The sequence below is a fragment of the Sinohyriopsis cumingii genome, chromosome 16, assembly GCF_028554795.1.
Source record: "Sinohyriopsis cumingii isolate HCF-2022 chromosome 16, ASM2855479v2, whole genome shotgun sequence".
NCBI classification, from domain to species: domain Eukaryota; kingdom Metazoa; phylum Mollusca; class Bivalvia; order Unionida; family Unionidae; genus Sinohyriopsis; species Sinohyriopsis cumingii.
The window spans coordinates 7,617,156-7,642,892 of NC_142976.1; the positions used below are offsets into that span (position 1 = coordinate 7,617,156).

Consider the following 25,737-nt stretch of genomic DNA (forward strand, 5'->3'; position numbering starts at 1 on the left):
TATCTTACAAATTCCTGATTGCCATTGATAGTTGCTTTTTTATATATAATTCAGGTCCATATTACTCGTTTTAAATCTTTGCTAATTTCTTTTTTTTTCTTTTTGTTCATTTAAATACGGCGCTTCTACTTCATTATTTAAAAAAAAATATTTTATAAATTTATTCCTTGTTCAACGAGTTTCGGGTCTACATGAAGTCCAGGAACTAATTGGTGTGACGTCACATTCTCCAAAAATTACAAGATTCATGAAACCCACCCGTATGTTTTTGTAGTAGATGAGCATTGACAATGTATTTTATTATTTGACCAACAAACTGATTTTGGTTGCCACGTGTGACAATATAATGGTTTTCATAACACCCACAACTTGGTGGCTAGATTCCCAGTGCATCATATTTATACTGCATGTCACCTACTTCGTTGATAGCCCATTGACGCTTGTAAAATGCTTCGCCAGTAACCGCGGGAATTGTACATTCATGTATATAATTCGCTACGCATGCGCATTTCCACGAGGTCTTTAATGGCGGCGTCGATGGCATAGCCCTCAGTAAGTAAAACAAATGGCAAAGACGTGAGATTTGGGGGTTTGTGACCACAAATCACAGTATATGTGATATGGGAGACATGTCTAAAGAGTGTATTCTCAAGAAGGGTATAGCTTATTTAGATGCCAACTAATGTTTTAGTAGAATTTCTGTATTGTTTGGGTTTGGGCAAGCAACGAGGATCGTGTCTGTCTCTGGCGAGACGGAAGGGGAATGGACTCATTCTTCCGGAAGAAAAAAAAACAGCAGCTCGTTTAATTTATGACGTACATACAGTATGAACATTCTTTTTGTTATTTGTTTGAACATTTCATGTTTATTAATCGTATTTTTTTTGTAATCATGGCCACACGTTAGCAAATATTGGCATTCGCGATGAAAGTTGCAGCTGTTCGGTCTGCAAAATTCGACCTTTGGTAACGCAACCTGCAAGGTTCAGACCTTGTTCGCAGAACAGAAAGTAGGCCATACATCTGGGTCCATGAATTTTCGTTTGAGTAGCAAATTTACCTAATAAGTCAATAATTTTCATTCACCTCAAAAGTAGTCCATACAAATACATTAGTTGGCTTTATTTTTATTTTGCAACAATCGTTTCGTTTCGTCAGCAGGTAGACACCTTGTCTGGAATCCAGAGCTCTAAATAAGCAGCCTATTTTTGTATTTTATGCAATAAAACACTAATAATGCATTAATAATTATAATACATATAATCTATAGCAATATAATCCAGCTTTTTTTGTGCATATTTCTTCTATCATAAGCACATTCCTTGTTTTATTTATAATGCATTTGATGAACATAAACTGTTTCACATGTTTAATACACCTTTGAAAAGATGATGCTTTATGACAGTACAAACACTCAAAGAAAACAATCAAATGCATCCTGAATTAGTATTGAGCCATTTTAAACATTCTAAAGTCATGATTATTTTCTTGATGTGTGATATGCAGTCTGTTATTTATAATTTTTCTATTAATTGTGAACAAAATCATACAATCCTGACACATGTTATAAATGTTATTAATGATAAAACATTCCAGTTTATTTACATGATTTTGTCAGATTAATTTTTTTGTGCATAATTTTATGATAAAAGAATTGAGTATTTTAGGAGAGGGTAAAGCCAAGTAGAGCAACCAGAAATATGTGTTTAACCTGGTATTTCCTATGCGTTTATAGTATAAATATATTTAAATTGCTTTCTGTAAAAATTGTACTTTACATACATGAGGTGAGCTGGCACTTTTGAGCATTATATATAATTGGCAGTTGGTTTTGTTTTGCTGATCTTTGAAGTTTCATATCTGACCTATTTTAGTAGCCTCATAGATAGTTTGTTGCATTTTGTGTTAACAAGTGTTATTGTTAGATACCATGTTTAACTGTTTTTCACTGTTAGCAATATGAAAGCTGTAATTTTATTGGGCATACAAAAAGGTCAGCAGAACATGACCTTACATTGGTACATTTCAAATGTTACTGGTAATTAATTTAATCGTAGCTTGTATATTGTGGTTTTTAAGATGTGATTTTAAAATTGTCTATGGCAGCACACAGTTATTTTAGACCAAGCAAGTTAAGTAAATAATTTGTGATAGTTTACGTTTATACAGTGAGATCTCTGATGGTGTAATTATAGGCAATATGGTTAATGCACTCTAGCATGCATTGTAGAGCTTAGTATAAGAATTTAATAAATTGGGTATTTGTTAATAGCACAAAACTTTACGACACAGAATGTTTATGAAATGACTTGGTGACGGTGTTGTCAATATTCCTTTGTTTTGAGTGTTTTATCCGTGATATATTGCTGTAATTTCTAGGGCACATTGAATATCAGAAACTTGAACATGTTCAGTGTATCCCCCAGGGGTGTAAAATTGAGGGTACAAAAAACCCCTAGGTGTCAAAACTGGGGGTCAAATAAAAAATGTGGGGGTCAAAAATGTACTGACAAATTTTCATATGACTCGTACTTTTTCATCTTGAAATAGGATATTGCAACTTGCACAACATTCTCTATCTCTCTCTTTCTCTCTCTCTCTCTCTCTCTCTTTCTCTAAACATAAAAATACACCAACATGCACGATTAACAAACAAATGCATTGTCCATTCAAAGAATAATTTTATTAGTTCATTTTTCTTTTAAAGTCATACTTTTAACAGTCTCCTCAACAATATTATAGCCCAACACATTACATATAAGCCAATACAAAAAGCCAAATAAATCTTTTTAACCAAATGGGAGTTAATTTACTGCCTTTCATCAAATGTGTACTATCATAGGTTTCATTGTACTTCATCCTAGAACACATTTATCCAAATATCAAGGAGGATACTGATTCATCTTCTTTCTAATAAGTTACACTTGAACTTTAAGATCTTTCTTTTATTGCAGTAAAAGTTAAAAACCAACAAAATCAGCAATGATCTGCTAACTTTGTAATCCAAATAGCGCATTTGTCTCTGCAAGTTTACTGATTTCTATGTTGTGAAATAATGTCTTAGGTTATAATGTGTTCTCCAGATATCTTATGGCGAACGAGGGCCTATTTTTAAAAATTCTAAAATCCTGTCACGAAAGGATTATTCACTTTTGCAATCACGCGACCACAAGTCACACCGTCATAATCATAATGAATATTCCAGTCAAGGGAATAATTGTCCCCATTTTTCATTAAAGTTAGATCCACAGTTACTCCTTTGTGTTCTGCTTCTTTCACTTTCTTCGCTAATGCTTTTTAGTGCATGACGTTTTAATCTGGCGATCACTTTCTAGTGCAACGAGCCTTGATGTTAAATATCTAGAACAGCTTGCTGAACTCGATGGAAATCGTGAGAAGCTCGCGAGATTAGGGGAAGCTACTCCGTCATAACATTGCCAGTGCTAGTCTGGTTCAATGTTTTTTATGTTCCCTGTGTTGCACTTTGCTATACGAATAGAGGAGCGCAAGGCAGGGAGCAAACAAAGCGGGGAACCATGGACAATTCTAACTATGCGCGAAGTATATACAGTGTCATCCATTGTCCAATGCATTGGCTATTAAATAAATCATGATCATATTATGAAAATCCTTTGTGTCAAAAAAACGCACAGTAACAAAATGTGTGCGTCAAATTTCTCCAGCTTGCATCCCTGAGGCACAAATGTGCATAAAAGGAAACACTGACTTGTTGCTTGTACAACTAAAAAACAAACTTTTTAAGGTTGTCTTAAAAAACTCTTTGAATTTTTAAAAAAAGTTGATTTTATCATTGAATACCTTATTTACCGTACATATTGGGACACAATAAAATAATAAAATTGTTCCTGTCGCAGAACTACGGTGACATTTTTATTCAGCTAGATCATATGTCTCAAGACATAGGAAATGAGATATATTGTTCAATTTGTACCCCCACCCCAACACGGCATATTATAGTAAAATAGATAATGCTTATTTGATAATAAAATGAAATAAACTAGTCTTGCATGGTTATTATTGGTTCATAATTTTGTTCTCCATGAGTAACATGTTAAAAGCAAAAATACATCCACGAAATCTGTAAATGGATGGAACAAGCAAGATAACAAACATTTCAGAGGGAGAAATATCAACCCATTGCATGAGGATACCTGCCATTCACGCATGACAATCTTTTCATTGGTTGAACTTACCTGTAGGATATAAAAGAAAAACTTTATTACAAAGTAAGCAGACTCCAGTAGCAGACTTTGTAACAGTTTGAAAACTTCTCACACGTTACAGTAAAAGTGACTACTCACACTCTTTGTTATTGTGTAACATAATAAGGGGGATAGAAAGAAATAAAACAAACCACATCAGCCATGATCAGGTAGTTTCTAGTGTGATAGTAGCGAAGAGGCCTTGTCTCTTTAATAGAAAGAAAATCTGTTGCCTAAAGCTTATCTAAAAGGTGCTAGAGAAGAGGAGTGTGATCTAATGATACATGAACCAGTTGGGGAAAAAAAGGTGAAGCTGGAGACTCCACCCAGGGGAGAGATGATGCCTCGAGAATGAAGATGTCGGGCAAGGGAATTACAAGCATTTAACAAAAATGTAAAAGAGGAAGTTAACAATTTCTCTAAATTACATGGAGTGGGAGTACCAGCAAGACATTTCAAAATCACAAAATCAACCATCAAAATTGGCCAAAATTAGATTTTTCTCAGCAGCTGAATGAATAGATGGACATTTAGCATGGAGTGGGAGACCACTATATTGGGGCGACAGGTCAGATGGAAAAATTGCAGTGGGTTCTAATCCACCTCAATTTGCGGATCCCTGTCAGCATGGACACTGTGCACTTATGTCAAGGAATTGATCCAGACATTGAGTTTCAAGCCAGTAGAAACGTGGCGACAGTCTTTTTTAAAGTGAGACAGTCTAGTGCTTCATTCACAGACAACAATGGCTATCATCTCCCAGAAGATTTGGAATAGAAAATCAAATTATTCCACAAATTCCTGAAGGTCAGAAAAGAAAATGATATAGAAGACAATATGATAATTAACATGGATGAAAGAAACTGTACTTTGATCTCATTCATAGATGAATTGTCCATAGGAAGGGGGTTAAAAGTATGTAAATTCATACAACTTGTGCAGATAGAAAGCATTTAACTTTACTTCTTCCAGTTTCTGCAGCAGATGTGTTGCCTCAGATAATAATTTTTCGTGGCATGAGTGAGCTAAAAAAATTTGGATGCCAAAAGCAGGAGAAGGGATGGGTTGATGAGGTGATGCTGCAGTGAATTAATGAGATTTATCTCAAATACACGGGAAAGGAATGATCTCCTTGGTGATGAATTCATTCTGGGCACATAATACTGATGCTGTAGAAAGGGTTTGAGAAGGGGTAACAAAGTGCCTGCAGTTTTCTGGATGGATGCACCTCCAAGCTCCAGATGTCATTGTTAATAAAGTCCAAAGCTATACAAATTTTATTTGTAAAGTAGCAGGGGTCCTTTTCAAATAAATGATAACACATCTTGTATTAAGAGTGCAAACAAATAATCATTGTGGATTGCATTGTGAAAGCAGTCAAATCATTTTAGGACAAGCCAGATCTGATACAGAAATCAGTATTATTAACAATAACTTGAATGGATGCGAGGACAGTGTCACAAGAAATAACTGAATGTGATGAAAAGGGCAGCAACATTGAAGAGAACGATTTTGATGGGTTTGAGCTTGACGAGGTTGAGTGGGTAACTGAGAATTTGGACTGCTTAAGGGACTTGGATTAAATACAGTAGTACCATTAAAGTTTATTTACATTGTGGCCCCGCTATAGCATGTTCTTTTATAACATGGTCATGGCATGGCTTCTGAAATTTTATATACATGTATTTTTCTTGTACATGAAAAAGTAACTGTTTCTTACTAAAAGTACGAAGAATGATTTGTGATGTGTTTATTTTTGGGGAAGAGATCACATATGAATTTGAATATGAGATGATCATGGTGTCTCCTGAAATTTCACATGTATTTTTCTCGAGCATGAAAAAACTTGTTTAAAGTATGAAAAAGACATGTAAAAAGGTTTATCATCTTGGGGAAGAGATCACATGAATTTGAATATAAAATGAACATGGTGTAGCTCCTGAAGAATTAAAAAATTTCATCAATTTGTTGAAGTTTTGTGCTAAAAGAAACATCAGAAATACAAGTATATATATCTGAACCAATGGCTAGGTCTTTTGAAAACTTATATCTCGAGTTTATTGTCAAAAGATATCAGCTCATAAGTATTAATTTTATTATTACTGATCCATTGACAATAAAGCCATTAAGTCTTCTTTCTTTGTCCTCAAAGTATTTTGTATACACTGATTGTTCAGCAGCCTAAATATGTTTGTTCTTTAATCTGCTTACACAACCATTTATTTACTTGGGATGGGAATGTCTAGATGGTCTAAAGCGCTTTCCGTTAAGGATCACTGCCTTCTCACCACTGTCTGTGTGGGTTCGAGTCTTGGATTCGGCTAATGTGAGTATGTGAGAAAGCTTGCCAGTAGCTTCTCGTGGGTTATACAGACACTGTTTATTTACCTTGGGATGGACTGAACCTTAATTGTGCTTCATCTTAAGATGCAAAATTTTCTCTTTTTTCCCCACTGAATTCATACACATAATGATTGGTGATAAAATTATTCAGTATTTTAAGTCTGTGCATATTTTCTATGGAATATGTATTGTAGAATCATTACATGTGACCAGATCAGCAGGTGACTACACAGTGTTGATACTCTTCATGATATATAAACAGTATTCATGTATATGTACCAATGCGTGGTTCTCGGAATGAAGTAAACTTATTATATGTGATCTCTGTTTTTTACTACATGTGTATTTCCCTTGTAAGCTGCACTGATTTATCATTGTATCTGTCCCCCCACTCCTATGTTGTCACTTTTTGGGAACATGCATCATTTTTTTCAGATAGCTGACTTGGTTGCTTATAACTTGGTTCAGTTTGTAACATGGTTAGGTTCTATAGACCGGAAATATGTTTTATAGTGGGGTCACACTGTTCTTGGATAATGTCGGACATCATTGCTGTGTAGATAAAATGATTTTCAGTTCTCCCTTCTGACTAGTATGTTAATCACTTTGTACCATCACTATCTTGTTCAGTAGCTTTCATCAGTAAATATCTCCATGTATTCGTACATACATTCTCTGTCTCAGACAGCATTAAGAGGTTAGTGTTAGGACTGGTCAGCCTGGTGTCAGGATAATGTGACTGGTTGGGACATCATGCTACATGTCTGCGGCAGTGATGCCCTAGGTGCTAGACATTGCTGTAAACTGTCATACTTCAGGCATCGTAGCGATATGACTGAAAAATTGTTAAATCTATGTAAAAAATCACACACTCTCATATAACATTTTACGTAAGAGCTTAAGGTTTATGTGATCTAATCGTAATTGCAGTACTGTAATTTAGGTACTCTTATCAGTTAAAATTATTTACAATGCATAGTTTATGCTGTACTCATCAATAGTCATAAATTGTGTAATGAGAGATAATGGCAAATGAGCTTAGCATTTCATCAAAAATACATTTCGCTGATGCATAAATTAGAATAACTGGTTGAACTAGTTCTCGTACGCGCAAACCATTCTTACCTGAACTCGTGTTCTTAAAAAAAAATTGCCGCTAGGAAGGAAAATGTAATAAACAACACTCGTATCATTTTAAAAAGTTTTCTTTAATTCCGTTTTAGTTTTGTGCATTTCTTTAATTCAATTTTAGTTTAGTTTTTGTGCATTTTTTTGAGCATGTAGTTTTTGAATGATTTTGAAAGTGTCCCACAACTTGCAATTCGAAAAACAAATGCTGTGTCCCAGCTTGTCTTGACATAAATCTTGCTGGCAGAGGTACTTGAGCGTGTTGCAACATGTCTATTTCATAACTGTTTATACATCTGGGATCTTTGGTTTAACACAAAATATTGTTATGTAAGTTTGATTGGCATATTGGGCTGGGAAATGAGCATGATGTCATAGTTTGAACCTTGCATAAAGGAAGTTTTACAAATGCATATTTATAATGCAAGCTACTTAGAAAATCAAAAATGGCTGATTTCCAGCGTGGTGTAGATGATTTATCTCAACAAATACTTTCTGATGATAATGATGAAGGCAATTTATTTTCGTTTAAGTTATAGTTATTCCAGTTAGTGAATTTGAACCTGAAAATGGATTTCAATAAGAGTCTGACATGTGCTTGATAAACAAAAAGCAGTTGGCATGCCAGTCACCCACCCCTTTTTTAGTGGTATTTCAAAATTAAATGTATAAGAGACTAACGTGTTAAATTAAAATGCAGACAATTTAAAAATAGAGTGCAATTTCATTCTTTTTTTTACACTTTTGAAACCTGCAGGATTTTGTGCTGAAAGAAACATATAGCCCTATAATGGTTAGATATATTTTATCAATTAAAATCTAAAAATTAAGAAGTAAATATATTTGATCAAAATACCTGTTGAACAGACAGACTATTGCATTAATTGACTAAAATTCCTAATACTTTATATTATGGAAAGTCAGTTTGGCAAAGCAGTAAGTAAAGATTCTCGAAAGGAAAACTTTTGCAGAGCTTGTATTGGTGAAAAACCTTACTCTGGAGCAGAAGTATCCAAAAGACAATACCTTAGTGTTGTGAAAAACTGTACACAACCATAAAGAATAGATTTCAGCTGGCTAAGCTAACTATGGTTATGTCCCTTCAGTCAGCAGACTGTGTAAAGAGATTCTCAGCACAGAACAATATTCTTACACAGGTGAGGTACAGATTAAGCTTAGAAACAATCAATAGATTAATGCTTATACAACTAGAGGTATCTTAATTTCAATAGGGCTCGGACTAAATGGAACAGGAAGAAAGAGATTTGGTAGATATTGAACTAGCCGTTTCCTCCTCCCCTCCATTTTGTTCTGCTAATTTTTGACATGGAGGAAGCTACACCCCCCACCCACCCCATCCCGGATAAAATCATAACAGCGACTCTAAATTTTGTTTTTTTTACTTTTATTCAAAACTAAACAATAAATAAAGTGTATATGATTTGATGGATAAAATAACACAGTTAGTGACCAGATGATGTAGTGTCCCTATGCTGTAACTGCACATTAATAGTTTTAAATGGTTTTTTTGTTATCTTCATACCTACCTTTTTTATAATGCAGCAATGTGAACAAAAGTATTATGGAGAAAGATCAGTTTTCATTGAAAAATGATTCTTATGAACTATATAAGCCATGTGAACTGATAGCATAGTTTATAATGATCAAATAATCCATTATACTGTATGAACTGTATTTATGGCAGGAAAAGTACTCTTGCAAATTTAGACTGAAATAATTTAAAATTAATTTGCCTTTTTTTAAAATGCATTTTTGACCAAATTGCATGAAATCCACATGTGCTGCTTATTTTGAGCTCTGCATTGTAAATATAGTTATGTTACATTTCTGTATTGGTGAATTAATTTTTGCACAGGGCAAATTAATTTTTGCACACTTGTTCACATTTTTGATAATTTTTTGGTTTTTCTCTGGGATCATATATATTTTGCAAATCTTGTTTTACAGTGAACACATTTCTGTTGAGAGTTGATATCATAATTATGTTCGCCTGTTTTCAAAATGAAGAAGTTACTTTTGATGATTGATTAATTTTTTGCCAAAAAATGTGTGTGTGTTTGTGTGCCTGGTGAGTCTGCCAATGCTGTGCAGGCATGCCTTGTTAATAACTGCACCGTGCATGGTTGGCCAAGTAGATAAAGCGCTCACCTTTACCAGTAACTGACATTACGTCTCTGTCTACATGGGTTCAAGTCTTGTCTTGGCTAAAGCTTGTATTTAAAAAAGCTTGCCAGTAGGTTCTTGTGGGTCGGTAGTTTTTCCTGGGTTCTTTTGCCATCACATACACAGGCTGCCATGCATCACATGCTAAAAATGGAATTAAACCCATAAAAAAAGAAACCAAACCTTACTTGTGAATATTTGTGAGGGTCTAATTTGTAAAATTATTGGAATACGCTCATGAAAAGTAAAGTTTTGTTAGTAGTAGTAGTAATACAATTGATACTATATTTTATTATTTATTATCATGTGACCTTTGGTGTGTAACTGAATGATTTCAAATGGACACCATGTCTATTTAATTTTTTATAATTCTTAGGCACATGGAGTTTGAGTGCTCTAAAGCACTTGCCTTTACCGATCACTGCCATCTTAAAGAAAGAAATGACTACTGCATGTTGAAATTATGTGCTGTTGTCACAAATATGGCTTATTTTTGAATGGGAGTTTTGTTTTAGAAATTAGCCTGAATCTACAATTGTATATTCTAAATACCCATTTAGTACTTTCATTGCCCACATGAGGGTTATCATGAACACCGTGTGGTGACACTTAGAAATGTGTGAAAATTCAATTTGGATTCAACCCACCTTCCCATTTTTTTCCCCCTTCATTAATGCTAAATGGCATTTAGACTGTATTTTGAATGGGTCTCAGATTGCTAAAATCCAGTTTTAAAAAAACCCCAGCTTTTGTTAAATTCAGATGTAACTTCCAAGCTTGTGAATAGTTAAAGAAGCATCCCAAGTGAGTTGATTGAGACTTTTGATAGGATTTTAATTGCTAATGTCATTAGAAGAATCCAGCCAGATTCGTGAACAACTCGTGAAACAATTCAAGCAATTTAGGGAATCTAATGTTGCAAGTAAGATTCCAGGGGTAGGGGACACTGTATTCCTCCTGCCAAATCTGAGTGATATGCATCATTCTTGAGGAGAACATGAAAATAATAGTACACAATGCACTAATAATGCTATAAAAAGGAGATAATCTTCTGGCATATTATCAGAGAGACTGCTAGATCACTGGTTTCTTGCAAAAATTACTAAGTCACACAAATGTTAAAACTCAACGGCAGAAAGACCATACTAGTTACCCATGATTCCTGTGATTTTTGGTGCTCAGTTTTTACATTTTTCAGATATTTTAATTTGATTCATCAGTCATTTTTGCCTTTTCTCAATTAATACTTCTCATTGGAGAATATTGTTTGAGATACTGCAGAAACTATGGAGGTATTCAGATTGAATTGTTACGTGGAGGTGTATGGTAAATTGATCCATCAATCAGCCAACAGGGAAATATCTAAAGTGCAACAGTAGCATGTAACATTGAAAGAAAAAACTAATCTCAATAGGAAAGTCCGCAAGATGAAATGATAATCTATTAAGGATGAAACTAGCGATAAAGAAATAACATAGATGCTTCAGGCTGATGATAACACAATAAGGGGTGATAGAGAAATAACCGGCATAATGTCATTTACTAGGGTTTATGCCTTGCATAAAAATCTGATACCAGACAAATGTCAGAGGAACAACATGCATGAATTGTGGAAAATTTTGCTTCACATATGTATCCTGAAAACCGGAATATATTCAGACTGGCCATAATTGCAGTGGTTCTGTCTTTATAAATGAAGTTGTTCATGACAGGGGAATCAGTACACAAGGCAAAATTCACTCTACCAGTACTTTGAGCAATAGAATAACCACAGACTTTTTTCTTCTGATATTATGACAGTTTCAAAGGCCTGTGGACTAAAATCACTAATTGCAAAAAGAAAACCATAAAAATAACTGGCAACTATACAGATGTGTGTAAATGTTTGGTCCAATAAATGATTTTCAGTTTGAAAAGGCCTTTTTGAAGAAAAGTGATAAGTAAAAAAGTTGTGCAACAAGTAGGTATGCAATACCTTATACAGTATTATCAAAGATGTCATACAAAATCATCCAGTACTTGTTTTAAATTTGGTGTTTCTACCCCTTCTAATATTACTATTCTGCGTAGTTGATTCCCCACCTCTAGGGATATGTAGGTGTAGGGGACCTCCCCTGTTTGGAATTGTTTTGGCATTTCTACATTATATTAAATCTAATTCTATGATATTTGCAGTTGGACTTGAATATATGTATATACTGTGTCTGTAAATCATTTTTAAGAACTTTAAATGCTGTAATTTCATAAGCGCTTTTAAATTTTTTTGAAAATTTCCTCTTTTTGCTAGCTGGTTACATTATAATTTTTTAGATGCATCATTCACTATGTTGATCTTATACAATAAAGTTTGTGGCATGTACAAATTTCATGTATGTTGCCGTGCAATTTGTTTTTGGAATAATAAAGTAATCCTATCTTATCAGGTTATATTGCCATATCAAGCATTCCATGCAATGCCTTGGAGATGCAAGGCTTAGACTGGTAATTGCCTTCATGATCACAGTTTCAAATGACGTCAGTCATAATGACTGTAAATCTTGGGACACCATACATCTTGGAACAGTTATTTTCAGAAGTAATGTTGATACGACATACCATGCAGGAATAGTAGTGATAACAAGATTTTCAAGACGGTTTTGATCTAGCTGCCACATCGGCCTTCAGATCATCACCATTTCACTTAAGACCATCTATTCATCAGTAGAAGTCTGTTGGTGAAAACCTGAGATGAATATGAGTTTTATGTTCAGAGAGTTGTGATGCTCTGGTATCATTTACTGGATGTCTAATGGGTCATAAATGAAAATAGTGCCAGAATGATATACAATATGACTACAAGAGCAGCCATCTTGCTAGTTATCCTGAAACTATGGTTATCTGTACTCCTTTGAAACGGATGGATATATCGACATGGAATTAACTTATTATGATTCCTACTTGATCCTAAATGAAAATGGTCAAGTTGTATATCCAGTATGCCATAGGTCTTAAAAATCGCATTACTTGCCCTGAATGAATGACCATAGTAACATGGTAGTTTTCAGTAAAGATTTGTGAAGTCAGCTTTGTCCTAAATGAAAATTATGCCAGTTGACATTCAGTAAATGCACCACAATAGCTAAATTTTGAAAATTTGATTGCTGCAGAAAAATATCATAGGTATTTCAATACTCAACAATTAAAATGAAAAAATAATAATATTTTGACTTCATGGAAATTCTTTTCGCACAGTAAAGCATCAGTCTCTTCTAGGGACTCTTGTTTAATTAGTAGATTGGGTATGATAATGTTTTGTTTTTGTTTTTATTAGAAAGAAAGATAGACCTTGACATTGGGAGTTGATCAATTAGCCAGAGTTTGATAGTGAGGTGTGCCTAGATGGAAGATTACATAAACAATGAAATTGAAAAGATTAGCAGTATTTTTCACCCATGATCAATTTTAGATGTTGCATAAATATAGAAGTATATTGAGATGACTGTTATTTTATCTCATTTGATGATGTATGGTGAAGCAGCATTTAACATCTTTTTTTGTGTTCTAGGACATAGTTATTTCTGCATTACCCAAGACCCATGTGTCTTTCATGAATTACACAGGAAGTGACTTGTATCTCTGCCCATGAAAGATTACATCATTAAGTTGCATTTTGTATGATGTGTAAGGAAGCACAACTAAATGAGACCATATACAACCGGAGCAGATACTTTAATTTGTCTCCTTGTCCATTTGTGTTGTGTTATAGGCAAGGGACATAAATATTACTTAATTTTATCCAATGTATAAAAAGTGTTGTATGTAGTTACTGTATGCATTTGCTTTCTTTGTAGAATCGTATTGTTTGGCAGAAAGTGGAATATACTTAAAAAATGTTCCACCATTATGAAAACATAAAACTCTGAGTATGTTAAATTTGATATATCCAGGTTAATATGAGAGCTATTAGCCAAAATTACATTATTAATTGGAATTTTGCTGCCAATACATCACATCTTTGTTTCACAGTGATATGTGACGTAAAAAAACTTAATTGATTATTCATTAAAAATGAATTAGGCATGTGGAAGCATGAATAGCCATTGTCTGTTGTGGCTAGCACTCATGCGATAAAGGATCAGTTAGAGTACCGGTGCTCCTGCTAGAATTTCAAATGACACATGTGAGACCAGGTCACTTTGAGCGAGGTCGGACAGTGTTTCAAGATAAGGGCATAAATTGATGCCATATAATAACCAATAAAGAAGAGAAAAATAAGTAACTTCGACTCATCATTTATTTCTCGAACTATACACTATTTCAAACAATATGTAACTAAAAGCTTTTGTTATTCTTTATTAAAAGTTTTGGGTCTTTTGCCATTTCCTGTCCTAGTTTCCTTGGTAGATTTATTTGGAGAGAATCTAAAGCAAATACAAATAGTCATTTTACTCTTCATAATCAATAATATTTATAACATTTGAAGTTTAAAATTTGCAATGAAAATAATAATAAAAAAACAACAATAATAATAAATGACCTTATGGTCCACACAATTTATGAGGATAAGAAAATTAATGCCATTAAAATTAAAACCATGAAACTTAAAGCATAATTTCTTTCTCGCTCTGTATAATTTAAAGAATGTGTCTCTAAAAGAAGAAAAAATTGCTCCTTTTTTTTTGAAACTTCATTCTCGTATTTGTCAGATATGTTAATTTCATTATAAAGGCAAATCAACATTCATATTCTATTTCGTTGTTGTACTGACGTTGAGAAAGAAATAGTCCGTCAACATATATCTTGTGTTCTGAATAAGAGTCAATTGTACAATTAATCATTGATTGGTATAAAAGAATAAATCAAGAGCTACTGCTCGTCAATTGTTTCTTTATACACAAGTAAGAGTACATGGACAATAAAAGCTGCATTTTTCTGTTTTCATATGCTTTAAAGCAACACTTAGCAAACAGTTTTAGTGTATCAAGACAATTCTTGATGACGGTGCAAAGATAGAGGTATCAAATTTTACCTTAAGAATAAATTGAAAATAAAATGCAATTCGGTCACTTTCCTCTTTTGCTTAGATCCCGTCATTGCAAGTAAACTCTTTGAAGTAGGCATTCTGTGGTGATTGCATGCACATCAATAATGAGCCTTAACGATAAAAAACGTAGTTAACCAATGGTATGGCTTTGGCAAAACTGGCCAAGAGCATGGTGTCAGAACAGAATTAAATTTCAGAAGTGAATGATCAGGGTGCTTTTAAATTTGATACTGGTGTTCAAAGGCATCATAAATTTGACAGGAGCGCTACAAAGGTTGGGCATGGCATGGCATAGCGCTCCTCAGTTTATGCTTAGCTGGAACCAGTCTGATGCCATGTATGACCACCATGGCAGTCAGCTTGAAAGTCTTTTTAATTCTATACCTCCTATACCACTGCATGGATATCTTGAAATCTTGTCACTACTCCTGAATGGGTGTTCGTTTAAGCATTGGGCTGACACTAATTGGCTCTGCCTGGACTTGTTGCTACACTGGAAATTGTATATGTGGGTCTGATTTTGATCAATATTTTTGATGTTTTAGTTATCATCAAGGTTTGGATGACTTGGATTATGAGCAAAGAGACTGTGTATTGATTATGCCTATATCTTTAGAAAGAACTTTTATTAAAATATATTGTAAAAGAGGTAAATTCAACGTGAAAGAAATTTTGAGAAATGTTTACATGAGATATGTTAATAACAATGGCACATAAACCTGCTTAGTAAAATAGATTCAGCAATGCACCAATTATATTGAACTGCCCTTTTTTGATATATCAACAACTAGTTTCAGCAGTACATCATGGGTTTGTTTAAACAGTTCATGTTTGTTGATTAGATTTCTCTTAGTTGCACCTCAAACACTGCATTAGGAAATGGTCAAATCATTCAGATTAACTATTTATGTCTTAATATTGAAGAAGGAAAGATAAAATAAATATCTTGCTGCATTTCACAATATTGTATCTCATGGAAACATGGTTTCACTTGGTACAAGTATCTTTTTAAATGCTACCTGGGCGAGGTAGGTCACTTTCTTTCCATTAGTATAGACTTAAACATTGCTGCTGAAAATAAGTAAGTTTCGTAGTTTTTCTTGTTTAATTAGAAAATTTGCAATTTTTTTCAGGATGCAGGATTAGATGTTATTGGCTCCATACATCCATTCAGACTGCATGGGTTTTGTCCATTGAACCAGTATCCAGTCTGATGGTCTTGGCAGTGTTTACTATTGTCTGAATTTGTCAGGAGTTGTGGCACTAAAATGGAGGAGTTGTGGTCAGAGGTAATGTCAGACCCAAAAATATCGCCGAGACAAGATGTACCTACAGTTCTCTCTATGAATGGGGAAGCCAGCCTTGATCCTGTACCATCTGAAGGCACCAGTTCCATCTGTGAGAATGATATGTGTCTTCCACAAGTCTGTACAAGTGATTCCATTGAGATGGAAGACATGGAAATAGAGACATCTCAGGCCATAGTTCAAGGTAATTAAAAAGTTGGAACAAGTTTAATTTTATAATTAACTGTTCATTTGAGGCAACATAGTTTATGAGGACTGTGACACTGTTAATACTATCAGCTTTATGCAGTTTGTTTTGGTTGGTGTTAAATGGCATGGCTACATATGAAAGGCTAATTACTTCCAAGGTCGCGTACCTTGTGCGGAGACATACCACAGCGTATGACCTTGACTGATCTGGTCAGTCTTTGACCCTGCAAACTTTGGCTAGCAAATCTAGAGTACTGTCCAAGTTTGCTTGAACAAGAAGGAAGATGGGCATATTGAGAATAGTACATGATGAATGAATAATTTTTTTTACATAAAGCATTTACAAGAGAGAGTTTTATGAAAACAACATCATTTACTTACACGTCCCTTAGTGATGTGCTGTTCTGCATTTTGGCTATGGCTGATGTCAAGCAGTGTGTAAAAAAAAAAGGTTGAAAAACTATTTCTGAATGGGATTATTTTTTTGGTAACTGTCAAAAATATAATAGTTGTTTATTGTTGCATTGGAAAATCTCTAATGTTGACCTTTTTTGTTTCCATTATGGTGAAATTCATTGTTGTATAAAAAAGATTTCATGCAAATAGTGTGTTCTCTGTGTCTGAGATGTTTTTTTTTCTTTAAGAAGTACTGGATTCTTTTCTTTTTCTTGGAGAACAAAACTCCTAACATTTAACAGATTGGACAAGATTGGTTTGGTGTTTTCTGGCATGGTAGTATATGTAGGTTACATAATGTTATGGTAACCAACCCATGCTAATTCATTGTATTTGAACTTGCACAATTTTTGTCAAACATCTGGCATACTAACCACTGAGCCACCATGACTCGCATCTCCATTAGTTATTTTGTATAATCAGAGTGCGCATTGGGCATGCACAAAGGAAGCCTTAATGCTAAACTCTACAAAACAAGATCTTAGTAAATCACCAGGCAAATATCAGATATTTAGACATAATAGAGAAGGTTATATGGGATAGATAGCATGTGGGGGCTGTTGTTTCTACCATCACAATGTTGTCTTTTTTATTATTTTGCATATTTAATGTTACATAACATTGCATATAAAACAACAAATTAGAAATCTTTTGTTAAACATGAAGCAGAAATAAGTCTCCATATTTGTATGGTAGAGCATATGCCTGTTCATGTAGATTATGGGTTAGACATTTGTAGTCTTTGAAATGTCACAGAATATTTGCAATTAATAACTCCAATATTTATTTTAAAATAAATGGAAAAAAAACTGTACATGGTAAGGCCAGCTTAGACATGGCTTGAATGAAACCATCTTTTCTGTGCAAATTGATCTCAGTGATGGATGCCACTCTCCCACAATGGGTTTGGTGCTCTAAAGCTTGTTTGTGGAATTTTTATTGCTCATATTTTTTTTAACAAAATACAAAGTCTACTATCTAAATGTTCGACAGATCCACTATAGTGCCAAATTGGAGGTAAGATAAGCACCATTTTCATTCGTTATTGGCTACAAATTTTCCATAAGTGATTGAGTAAAAACTTCATTTTTATAAGAAAGTCTGTTAGGTTTTTGTGATGGCCAGAAGGGCAGCCATTTTAGATCAGCATTATTTTAAGACAGAAATAAGAGACCCTCAAAAGCTGATCATGCACTGGTTAACTTTCCAGGAATATGACGTTTTCATTTTTGGGGGGTGGGGTGGGGTGAGGGGCAAATAACTGCTAAATGTTGAATCCATCTCTGGTATTCCCTAGAAAGTCCATCATACTAAATTTGGAAACAATCACCCAGGGCATAGCCTGCAAAAAATTAGCCTCTCATTGCAAGAAAACAAAATCTGTAGACCCATGGTTCGTCTGTATGTTCAGATGTTCACACGTTTAGCTTACCTGCTTGCGTATTCATCAGATAACATAATTTGATTGCACACTTATCTTAGATTTTGATCACAAATACATACATGCCAACTATTAAATACACATAATGAACTTTTGAGTGAAGATTCCTTCGTGAACCTTACCCAACAAGATGAAGGAGTGAGCTTCATGCCCTAACCATAGAGCAGGGCATTATCTGGTTGACCGGAAATTATGGTCTGTGGTCTCTACTTTGTCAACCTGTTTTGGCCCCCCCCCCCCCCTCGTTTTGGTTGCTTCAGCCGTATCAACGCTGGGGATGATCATTATGTCCAGTCACAGCTTTATGTTTATATTTGGTAGCTTCCAAAGGAAGAAGGAAGGGTAGGAAGCATCTTTCCTCCCAATTAAGGTTAAAATGATATTTTAGTTTCCACTATTTCTATGTGGAATGCAATATCAAGAGATCTTACCAGTCCCTTACTGCGCTGGAACTGGCAAGAAATTAAAGCCCATGAGGTTGAGGTTGAAGCCATTGCTACATCATGAGCCTATCTAACTCATTCATCTTTGGAGGATGCCATGGTAATGAAAGCCATATGTTGGTACTCCATACTTTCTTCCATGTTTACCATCACTTGTTAGGCCACCAATGTGGAGCATCTTGCTGGGCCTATTTATCATTGTTTAGAAAGTGGTCCAGCCATTTTGCATTCAGCAGTAATCTACTCTTCATTGAGGGTAGGTATTCCTTACATTTTTTAAATTTATTTTTTATTTGCCAGTTGTGCAATGACCATTCTCTGTCAGACTGACAAATTTAGCTATACAGTAACAACAGGTATAGTATTACTGATTTTAAATTTTGTGTGTGTGTGTGGGGGGGGGGGGGTCCCTCCTCTCACTTAAGACTGATGTCTTCCTAAATTAAATGGAGGAAAGAATGATTGGTCTATGCATGAGCATCACAAGTACAGAATTTCCAAGAATCCAGTTTTCAGAAATCTTCTGGTTCACACTAATGGGAGGACAAATTTTTGTCATACAGTCAGGGTACTTTGAACCCTGAAAAGTTTCAGATAAGCAATAGCTATTGGTAAGTAGTACAGCATCAGTATTGGTTCCCCTGACCCCCCTTGCTACCTTTGAACATTGTATTGGGTACCACGGATTCAACTTAATGGCTGAAAAATATAATGATTAATATATGGACCTTTTGCACCATTGTATGCCATTTAAGAAATTTCAGGCCCATTTGGGCCCCTTGTTAGAGAATAATGGAGTTAAATATTTTTAAAGTTGTATTATCCTACTTTCAGGTTCTTCAGTTGATGATAACAATGATGCAAATAGCTTTTCCTATGCAAATTCTGATCAAACTTCAACAAACGTGTCAACAGTAGAAAATAGTTTACCAGACTCTACCATTAAAGTGGAATCAAATGTTAGGCAAACACTATCTGACATTTTGCAGAAAATAGAATGCCTTGAAAGTAAAAATACCATTGAATATTTTAGCAGTTCAGATCAAAGGATCAGACAGAAAAATGAAGAACTGAAGGTATGTGGAAATGACGAAGTAGATACTACAGGATCTAAGGAAGAAGATATTTGTTTAGGATCCACATCTGAGGCTGTTGATGCTGATTCAGTAGAAGGTTCAGATGATATGGAAATGATACATGCTGAAATAAAGGAGACTTTGATCAAAGAAGCATTTAGCAATAGTGAAACTTCTAAATTAGAGGATTTATCTGGTTCTGATGATACGGGATATGTGGTGGATATGAAGGATTCATCTAACATTACCAATATAGATACATTTGATAAATCTGTTGAAGAAAATGGATGTATAGAAAGTGCAGAAAAGAAGACATTGAGTTCTGAGTCCTCTGCAGCTGTTGGCTGTCTGGAACAGGCTGTGCAGGAGGTGAGTCAGAATGGTGCTGGGACAGTACCTGAAAATTCATCTAGTGAAATCACTATAAATAGGTTTGATGAATCTGTGATTGAAGGAAATCGATGTATCGAAAGTGTGGACGAGAAGACATCAAGTCGCGAATCCACTGCAGCTATTGATAGTCCCGAACAGGCTATGCAGGAGGCGAGTCAGAATGGTGCTGGGACAGTACCTGAAGATTCATCTAATGAAACCAATATAAATACGTTTGATGAATTTATGATTGAAGGAAATGGATACATAGAAAGTATAGACAAGACAACAAGTCAGGAGTCTTTTGCAGCTGTTGACTGTCTGGAACAGGCTGCACGGATGGTAAGTCACAGCAGTGCAGGGACACTACCTGAGGATTCATGTAGCAAAACCAGCATAAATACATCTGATGAATTTTTGGTTGAAGAAAACAGATGTATAGTAAGTGAAGACAAGATGACATCAATGAATCACACATCCACTGCACCTGTTGACTACCAGGAACATGACATGCAGGAAGTGAGTCAGAATGGTGTTGGGACAGCACCAGAGGATTCATTTAATGAAACAAGTATAAATACATTGGAGGAAGTTATGATTGAAGGAAATGGATCTATAGAAAGTGCAGAGAAGAAGACATTAGTGAGCCATAAGTACTCTACAACTGTTGACTGTCTGGAGCAGGCTGTGCAGGTGATGAGTCACACCAGTGCTGGGACAGTATCCGAGGATTCGTTTAATGAAACCAGTATAAATACACAAAATGAATTTGTGGTTGAAGGAAATGGGTGTGTAAAAAGTGCAGGAATGGGGACGTCATTGAGCCACGAGTCTTCTGCAACTGTTGACTCTCTGGAACAGACTGTGCAGGAAGTGAGTCACACCAGTGCTGGGACAGTATCCAAGGATTCATTTAACAAAACCAGCATAAAGACACATAATGAATTTGTGGTTGAAGGAAATGGTTGTGTAAAAAGTACAGGAATGGAGACATCATTGAGCCACGAGTCTTCTGCTTCTGCAACTGTTGACTGTCTGGAACAGGCTATGCAGGAAGTGAATCACACCAGGGCTGGGACAGAATCTGAGGATTCATTTAACGAAACCAGCATAAATACACATAATGAATTTGTGGTTGAAGGAAATGGTTGTGTAAAAAGTACAGGAATGGAGACATCATTGAGCCATGAGTCTTCTGCAACTGTTGACTGTCTGGAACAGGCTATGCAGGAAGTGAGTCACACCAGTGTTGGGACCGTATCCAAGGATTCATTTAACGAAACCAGTATAAATACACATAATGAATTTGTGGTTGAAGGAAATCAATTTATAGAAAGTGCAGACAAGATGACATCAGTGAGTTATGAGTCCTCTACAGGCGTTGACTGTATGGAAGAGATCATGCAGGAGACGAGTCATAATGGTGCTGGGACAGTGCCAGAGGATTCATTTAACAAACCCAGAATAAATATTTGTGATGATATTGTGGTTAAAGGGAACAGATGTCTAGGAAATGCAGATAAGACAACATCATTGAGTCATGAGTCATCTGCAACTGTTGACTGTTTGGGACAGGCTATGCAGGAAGTGAGTCAAAATTGTTCTGAGATATCTGAGATCAAAAATAGCCAGGGTGAGACTGGTGGGCTTCAGACAGAATATCAAGGTAGAGATGTTTTATCAAAAGAAGAGCAATTTATAGAGTCTGAAAAACAAGATCCTTGTAAACCTTACACAGATTGTGTTTTCAACACGGATAAAAAAGAATGTATTCAGCCTACCATATTCACTGGAATTAGTGTAGTAACTCCAGATGAAAGTGGCAGGTGTAAGGAAGATTCTCACTCTAAAACTGAGAACAGTTCTGACAGTATGGAAATGAGTTGGTCTGAATACCAAGAAGAGCTGTCTAAGACAGACCCAGTAGATCAGTCTAACTGTATTCCCAATTTTAATCTAGAAGACTGTCAAGTGGACCAGTCAAAATCTGTGATGAATATTGATATAGACAATAGTGAACGGACAGAGTCTGAGAATATTAATAGTTCTCTCCAGCTAGAAGTGCAGACTTTACAAAGTGAATGTTCCAAAAATTCTGTCTCAGAAGATTTTCAGGAAGCAAAGAAAGAACAGGCCGAAGATATGGACTTGGGGGATTATGTTTTATCAAAAGATGTAGGTAGATCACCTAGCTATAATATTCCTTTTGATATTAGTCAAGAAAATGCTATTAATGAAAATTCATTAGTTAAAATTGTATCAACAAAGGTTGATAGTGACACTCCAGTAAACATTCAAAAGGCAGCAGTGGTATCTGAATACACAGACCATAATAAAGTGGAATGTTCACATAAAGGTGATATTGAATCCACAGATACATCAGAATCTGTTTCACAAATACCTTTTATCAATATTGAGTCTGAATCTTTCAGTGTAGAATCTGAGCACAAGCCTAATAGCTTTGTCACGGCAGGAGACCTCCAGAATGAAATGTTTAACATTGACAAAGATGCCATCACTGTTTCTACCTCAGACATTGAAGAAGTCTGCAAGACAGATAACTCTCAACAACCTGCTAATGAGAATTCTCTCCATTCAGAGAATGTGGAAGTGACCAATGATCATTCTTTTGCTCAATCCGACCTTACTTCATCAGATTCTAAAACAATGGTTGCCACACCATCCTGTTCAAAGGAAATATCTGATAAAACATTTCAGTTAGAGGATGTACAATTAGCTAATGCTAAATCTTCTCTTCAGTCAGACCTTATTTCATCAGAATCAAAACTTTGGAGTGCCTCACCTGCCTGCATAAAGGAAAATTTGGATAAAAATGTAAGTTGTCCATCAGGTGTGATTAATGAGAAAATCTCAGATACTTTGAACAGACTTGTTCCAAAAAAAGCTAAAGCCAGGAAGTCAGGAGTCCCCATGTCATGGTCAAGGGGAGCATCAATTGTAAAGGATTTTACTAATGTTACATTCAATTTGAAAGACCTTGAAAAAGCTGGTGTGGTTGACCTGGCACCAAAACCAGGCAAGAAAACAATTATAAAGAATAGACTGTCAATAGGTAGTGTAAACATAAACATGGTAATGTCAAAATCTAGTGGAGGTGACAAGTCTCCTTTAGATAAGAAGTTAAAACCTGTGTCACCCAAAAAATCCCCATTAAAGTCTCCACTTTCTCCTGAAAAATTAATGAGGAGACATTCCCGTAAAAGAAAAAGGGTTAAAATGGGAAGTTACAGACTTCCAAGCGAAATTAAGAAGATAAAGCGAGAAAAAGAGCGGAAGAAGGAGAAGGAGGACTCTGACTCTGTGAAATCTGACTCTGATTCCAGAATCAACAATTCCAGGAACTCTTTGGCAGAGAAAATGGATCTGGAGTCTGGATTTGCTAACTGTATGGAAAGCTCAAAATGTGATAAACATGATAAAGTAGATGATCCAAATAGGTTGGTCAGTGCATTGGATATGTTGACTAAAAATTCAAAGAATTCATTTTCCCCAAATGTGCTGGCTAAAAAGTCGAAGACCAATTCCATAATTAGCAAAAGGACAGGTCCAAAAAACTCAGTCATACCTCAGAAGGGGACATTAGATTCATACCTAAAGAAGAATCATGAGAATTTCCCGTCACTTCAGGTAAGTTTCTTGTTTCTTGCATTTTTATTTCATTATAACATGGTTGCTGTTATGGACCACCATACAATTATGTGGGGGGCCTGAAGTTTTCTTCGTAGTGGGTATAATAGGGCAGATTTTGCTATAAATCCAAGACAGAACATTTTTTATTCAGTCTGTTTGATAGCCAGAATATGTTATTTTAAAGCCCCATTCACCCCTCCCCCATTAAATGGTTGGCCCCTTATAAGGCTGGTATGATCTTGCATGCCATCTAAACAAATGTTATTAAAATGATATGTGTTAATTCAGTATAGGATGATCTTATTGTAAGGTGTTTTTTTTTAAGACTTCCGTGGTCAGCATTATAATGAGGAAGTGGGATATTGGAATAATTTTAATTCACCACATCCATCAGCATCAACACACAAGAACATTGTCGAACAGGAAGACAAGTCCATCTAGAGATTTATAAGGTAATGGATGTGTTAAGTAGACATGACCAGTACTTGTTGAGTTGGCTTCTACATTTTAGGGGATGAGAAATTTCCCATTTTCTTCTTACATTTTTGCCCCAAAATCTTTGTTAAATGAGTTTAAATGATTGTAAGAAGTAAATATCATGAGAAACCACTCAAGTCATGGTTTCCTTAGAAGGCCATCAGGAAGTGTACATGCATGTTTTACATGTCCTTGGGTACAATGGGGGCCAAGTCAAGTTCAGGGGGATGATGTAAAGAATCAATAACTGATAAATTCAGAATATTAAAGCACAGGCATAGCCCATTTCATGCAGACTTCGGTGAACTTCGTAATTGCTGGGAATTTTAGTCACATGGCAGGTGGTCAGCTGACCGTAATAGCCACTCAATATGTGGTATGCAAATATAGTGGACACTTCAGCATCAAGTTCTGTAACTACTTCAACATCATTTTTCGAGTTGAAAAATGCATATTCAACAGCGATGCTGCCGCAGATATTGACGAAATTTAATATTGGAACCATCCTGTCTTATTTTCCGGAAACCAGGGCGGATTTCAAACCCATATGACAGAGTAGTTTTGAGCTGTATTCATCTGGACATGTACATGTAAGTAAGGAAACGGTGTCAAAGTAAACAAATTAAATCCTGACAATCAAAGAGCAAGTTGTTCAAAGTATTTCTGTGCATCCGAAACGTCACTATAATAAAATGCGTTTCATATGAGATTTTCAGATCTGTTTTTGAAAGTCTGTGGATAATTTACATATAAATTTCAATCATTTAATTAATTTTATTTCTGAAATATTTCTAAACAACAATGGATGCCATTTTATTATGTACATGTGCCCACCAGCGTTTGATTGGCTGGAGTATAAAGTAACTCTGGAGGTTATTCGGATAATTATGGAGCAACTTGGTTAAAGGAAACTAGAAATCAAAATTTTCCTTTTATGTATGTAATTCTCTTCAGATTTTAATTCGACTGCAATGCTTATAAATTAAATATCGTAAGCGGGTAGTGATTATGTTGCGTGGAAGATACCACGATTCCGTAAATTGCATCGTTTTTCCAAGTTTTGATGAGAAGACAGATCACGTGGTACCGTGACGCTATACTAGCCAGTCCTCGAATACAAACATAAACATTGGCGAGCGAGGCAGACAGGAGACCATTTGGGTTGCACATTCAAAAGTTGAATCTGCAATCTGATATAATAGTTTATATACTGTACTGGTAAGTGCTAAAAGAAATTTGTTAGGCACAGGCCCTGGGCTGGTAACTTAATTAAACTAAAGTCCTGAATGAAATTCAACAAGCCCGTACAGTTCATACCTGTCAACTCTCAAGCCGGGAGAAAAACCTCCCAATTTTGGGGGTATTTCCTCATCTACCTCCCGATCTCTTAATATCTCTCAATTTTGCGCAGTGAAGTCCCGATT

At 35.3% G+C, this 25,737-nt stretch overlaps 1 protein-coding gene across 1 annotated transcript in view; it reads left to right on the forward strand.

The window, feature by feature from the left end:
• Positions 1–505: 505 nt before the first annotated feature.
• The window catches only part of LOC149779897 (uncharacterized), a 137,126-nt gene continuing 111,894 nt past the window's right edge, over positions 506–25,737 (forward strand). The window contains exons 1-3 of the mRNA XM_089936583.1: positions 506–552; positions 16,035–16,392; positions 19,572–23,833. Coding sequence (XP_089792709.1) covers positions 16,170–16,392; positions 19,572–23,833 — 4,485 coding nt within the window. The 5' untranslated portion in view covers positions 506–552; positions 16,035–16,169. The remainder of the gene's footprint in view (positions 553–16,034; positions 16,393–19,571; positions 23,834–25,737) is intronic.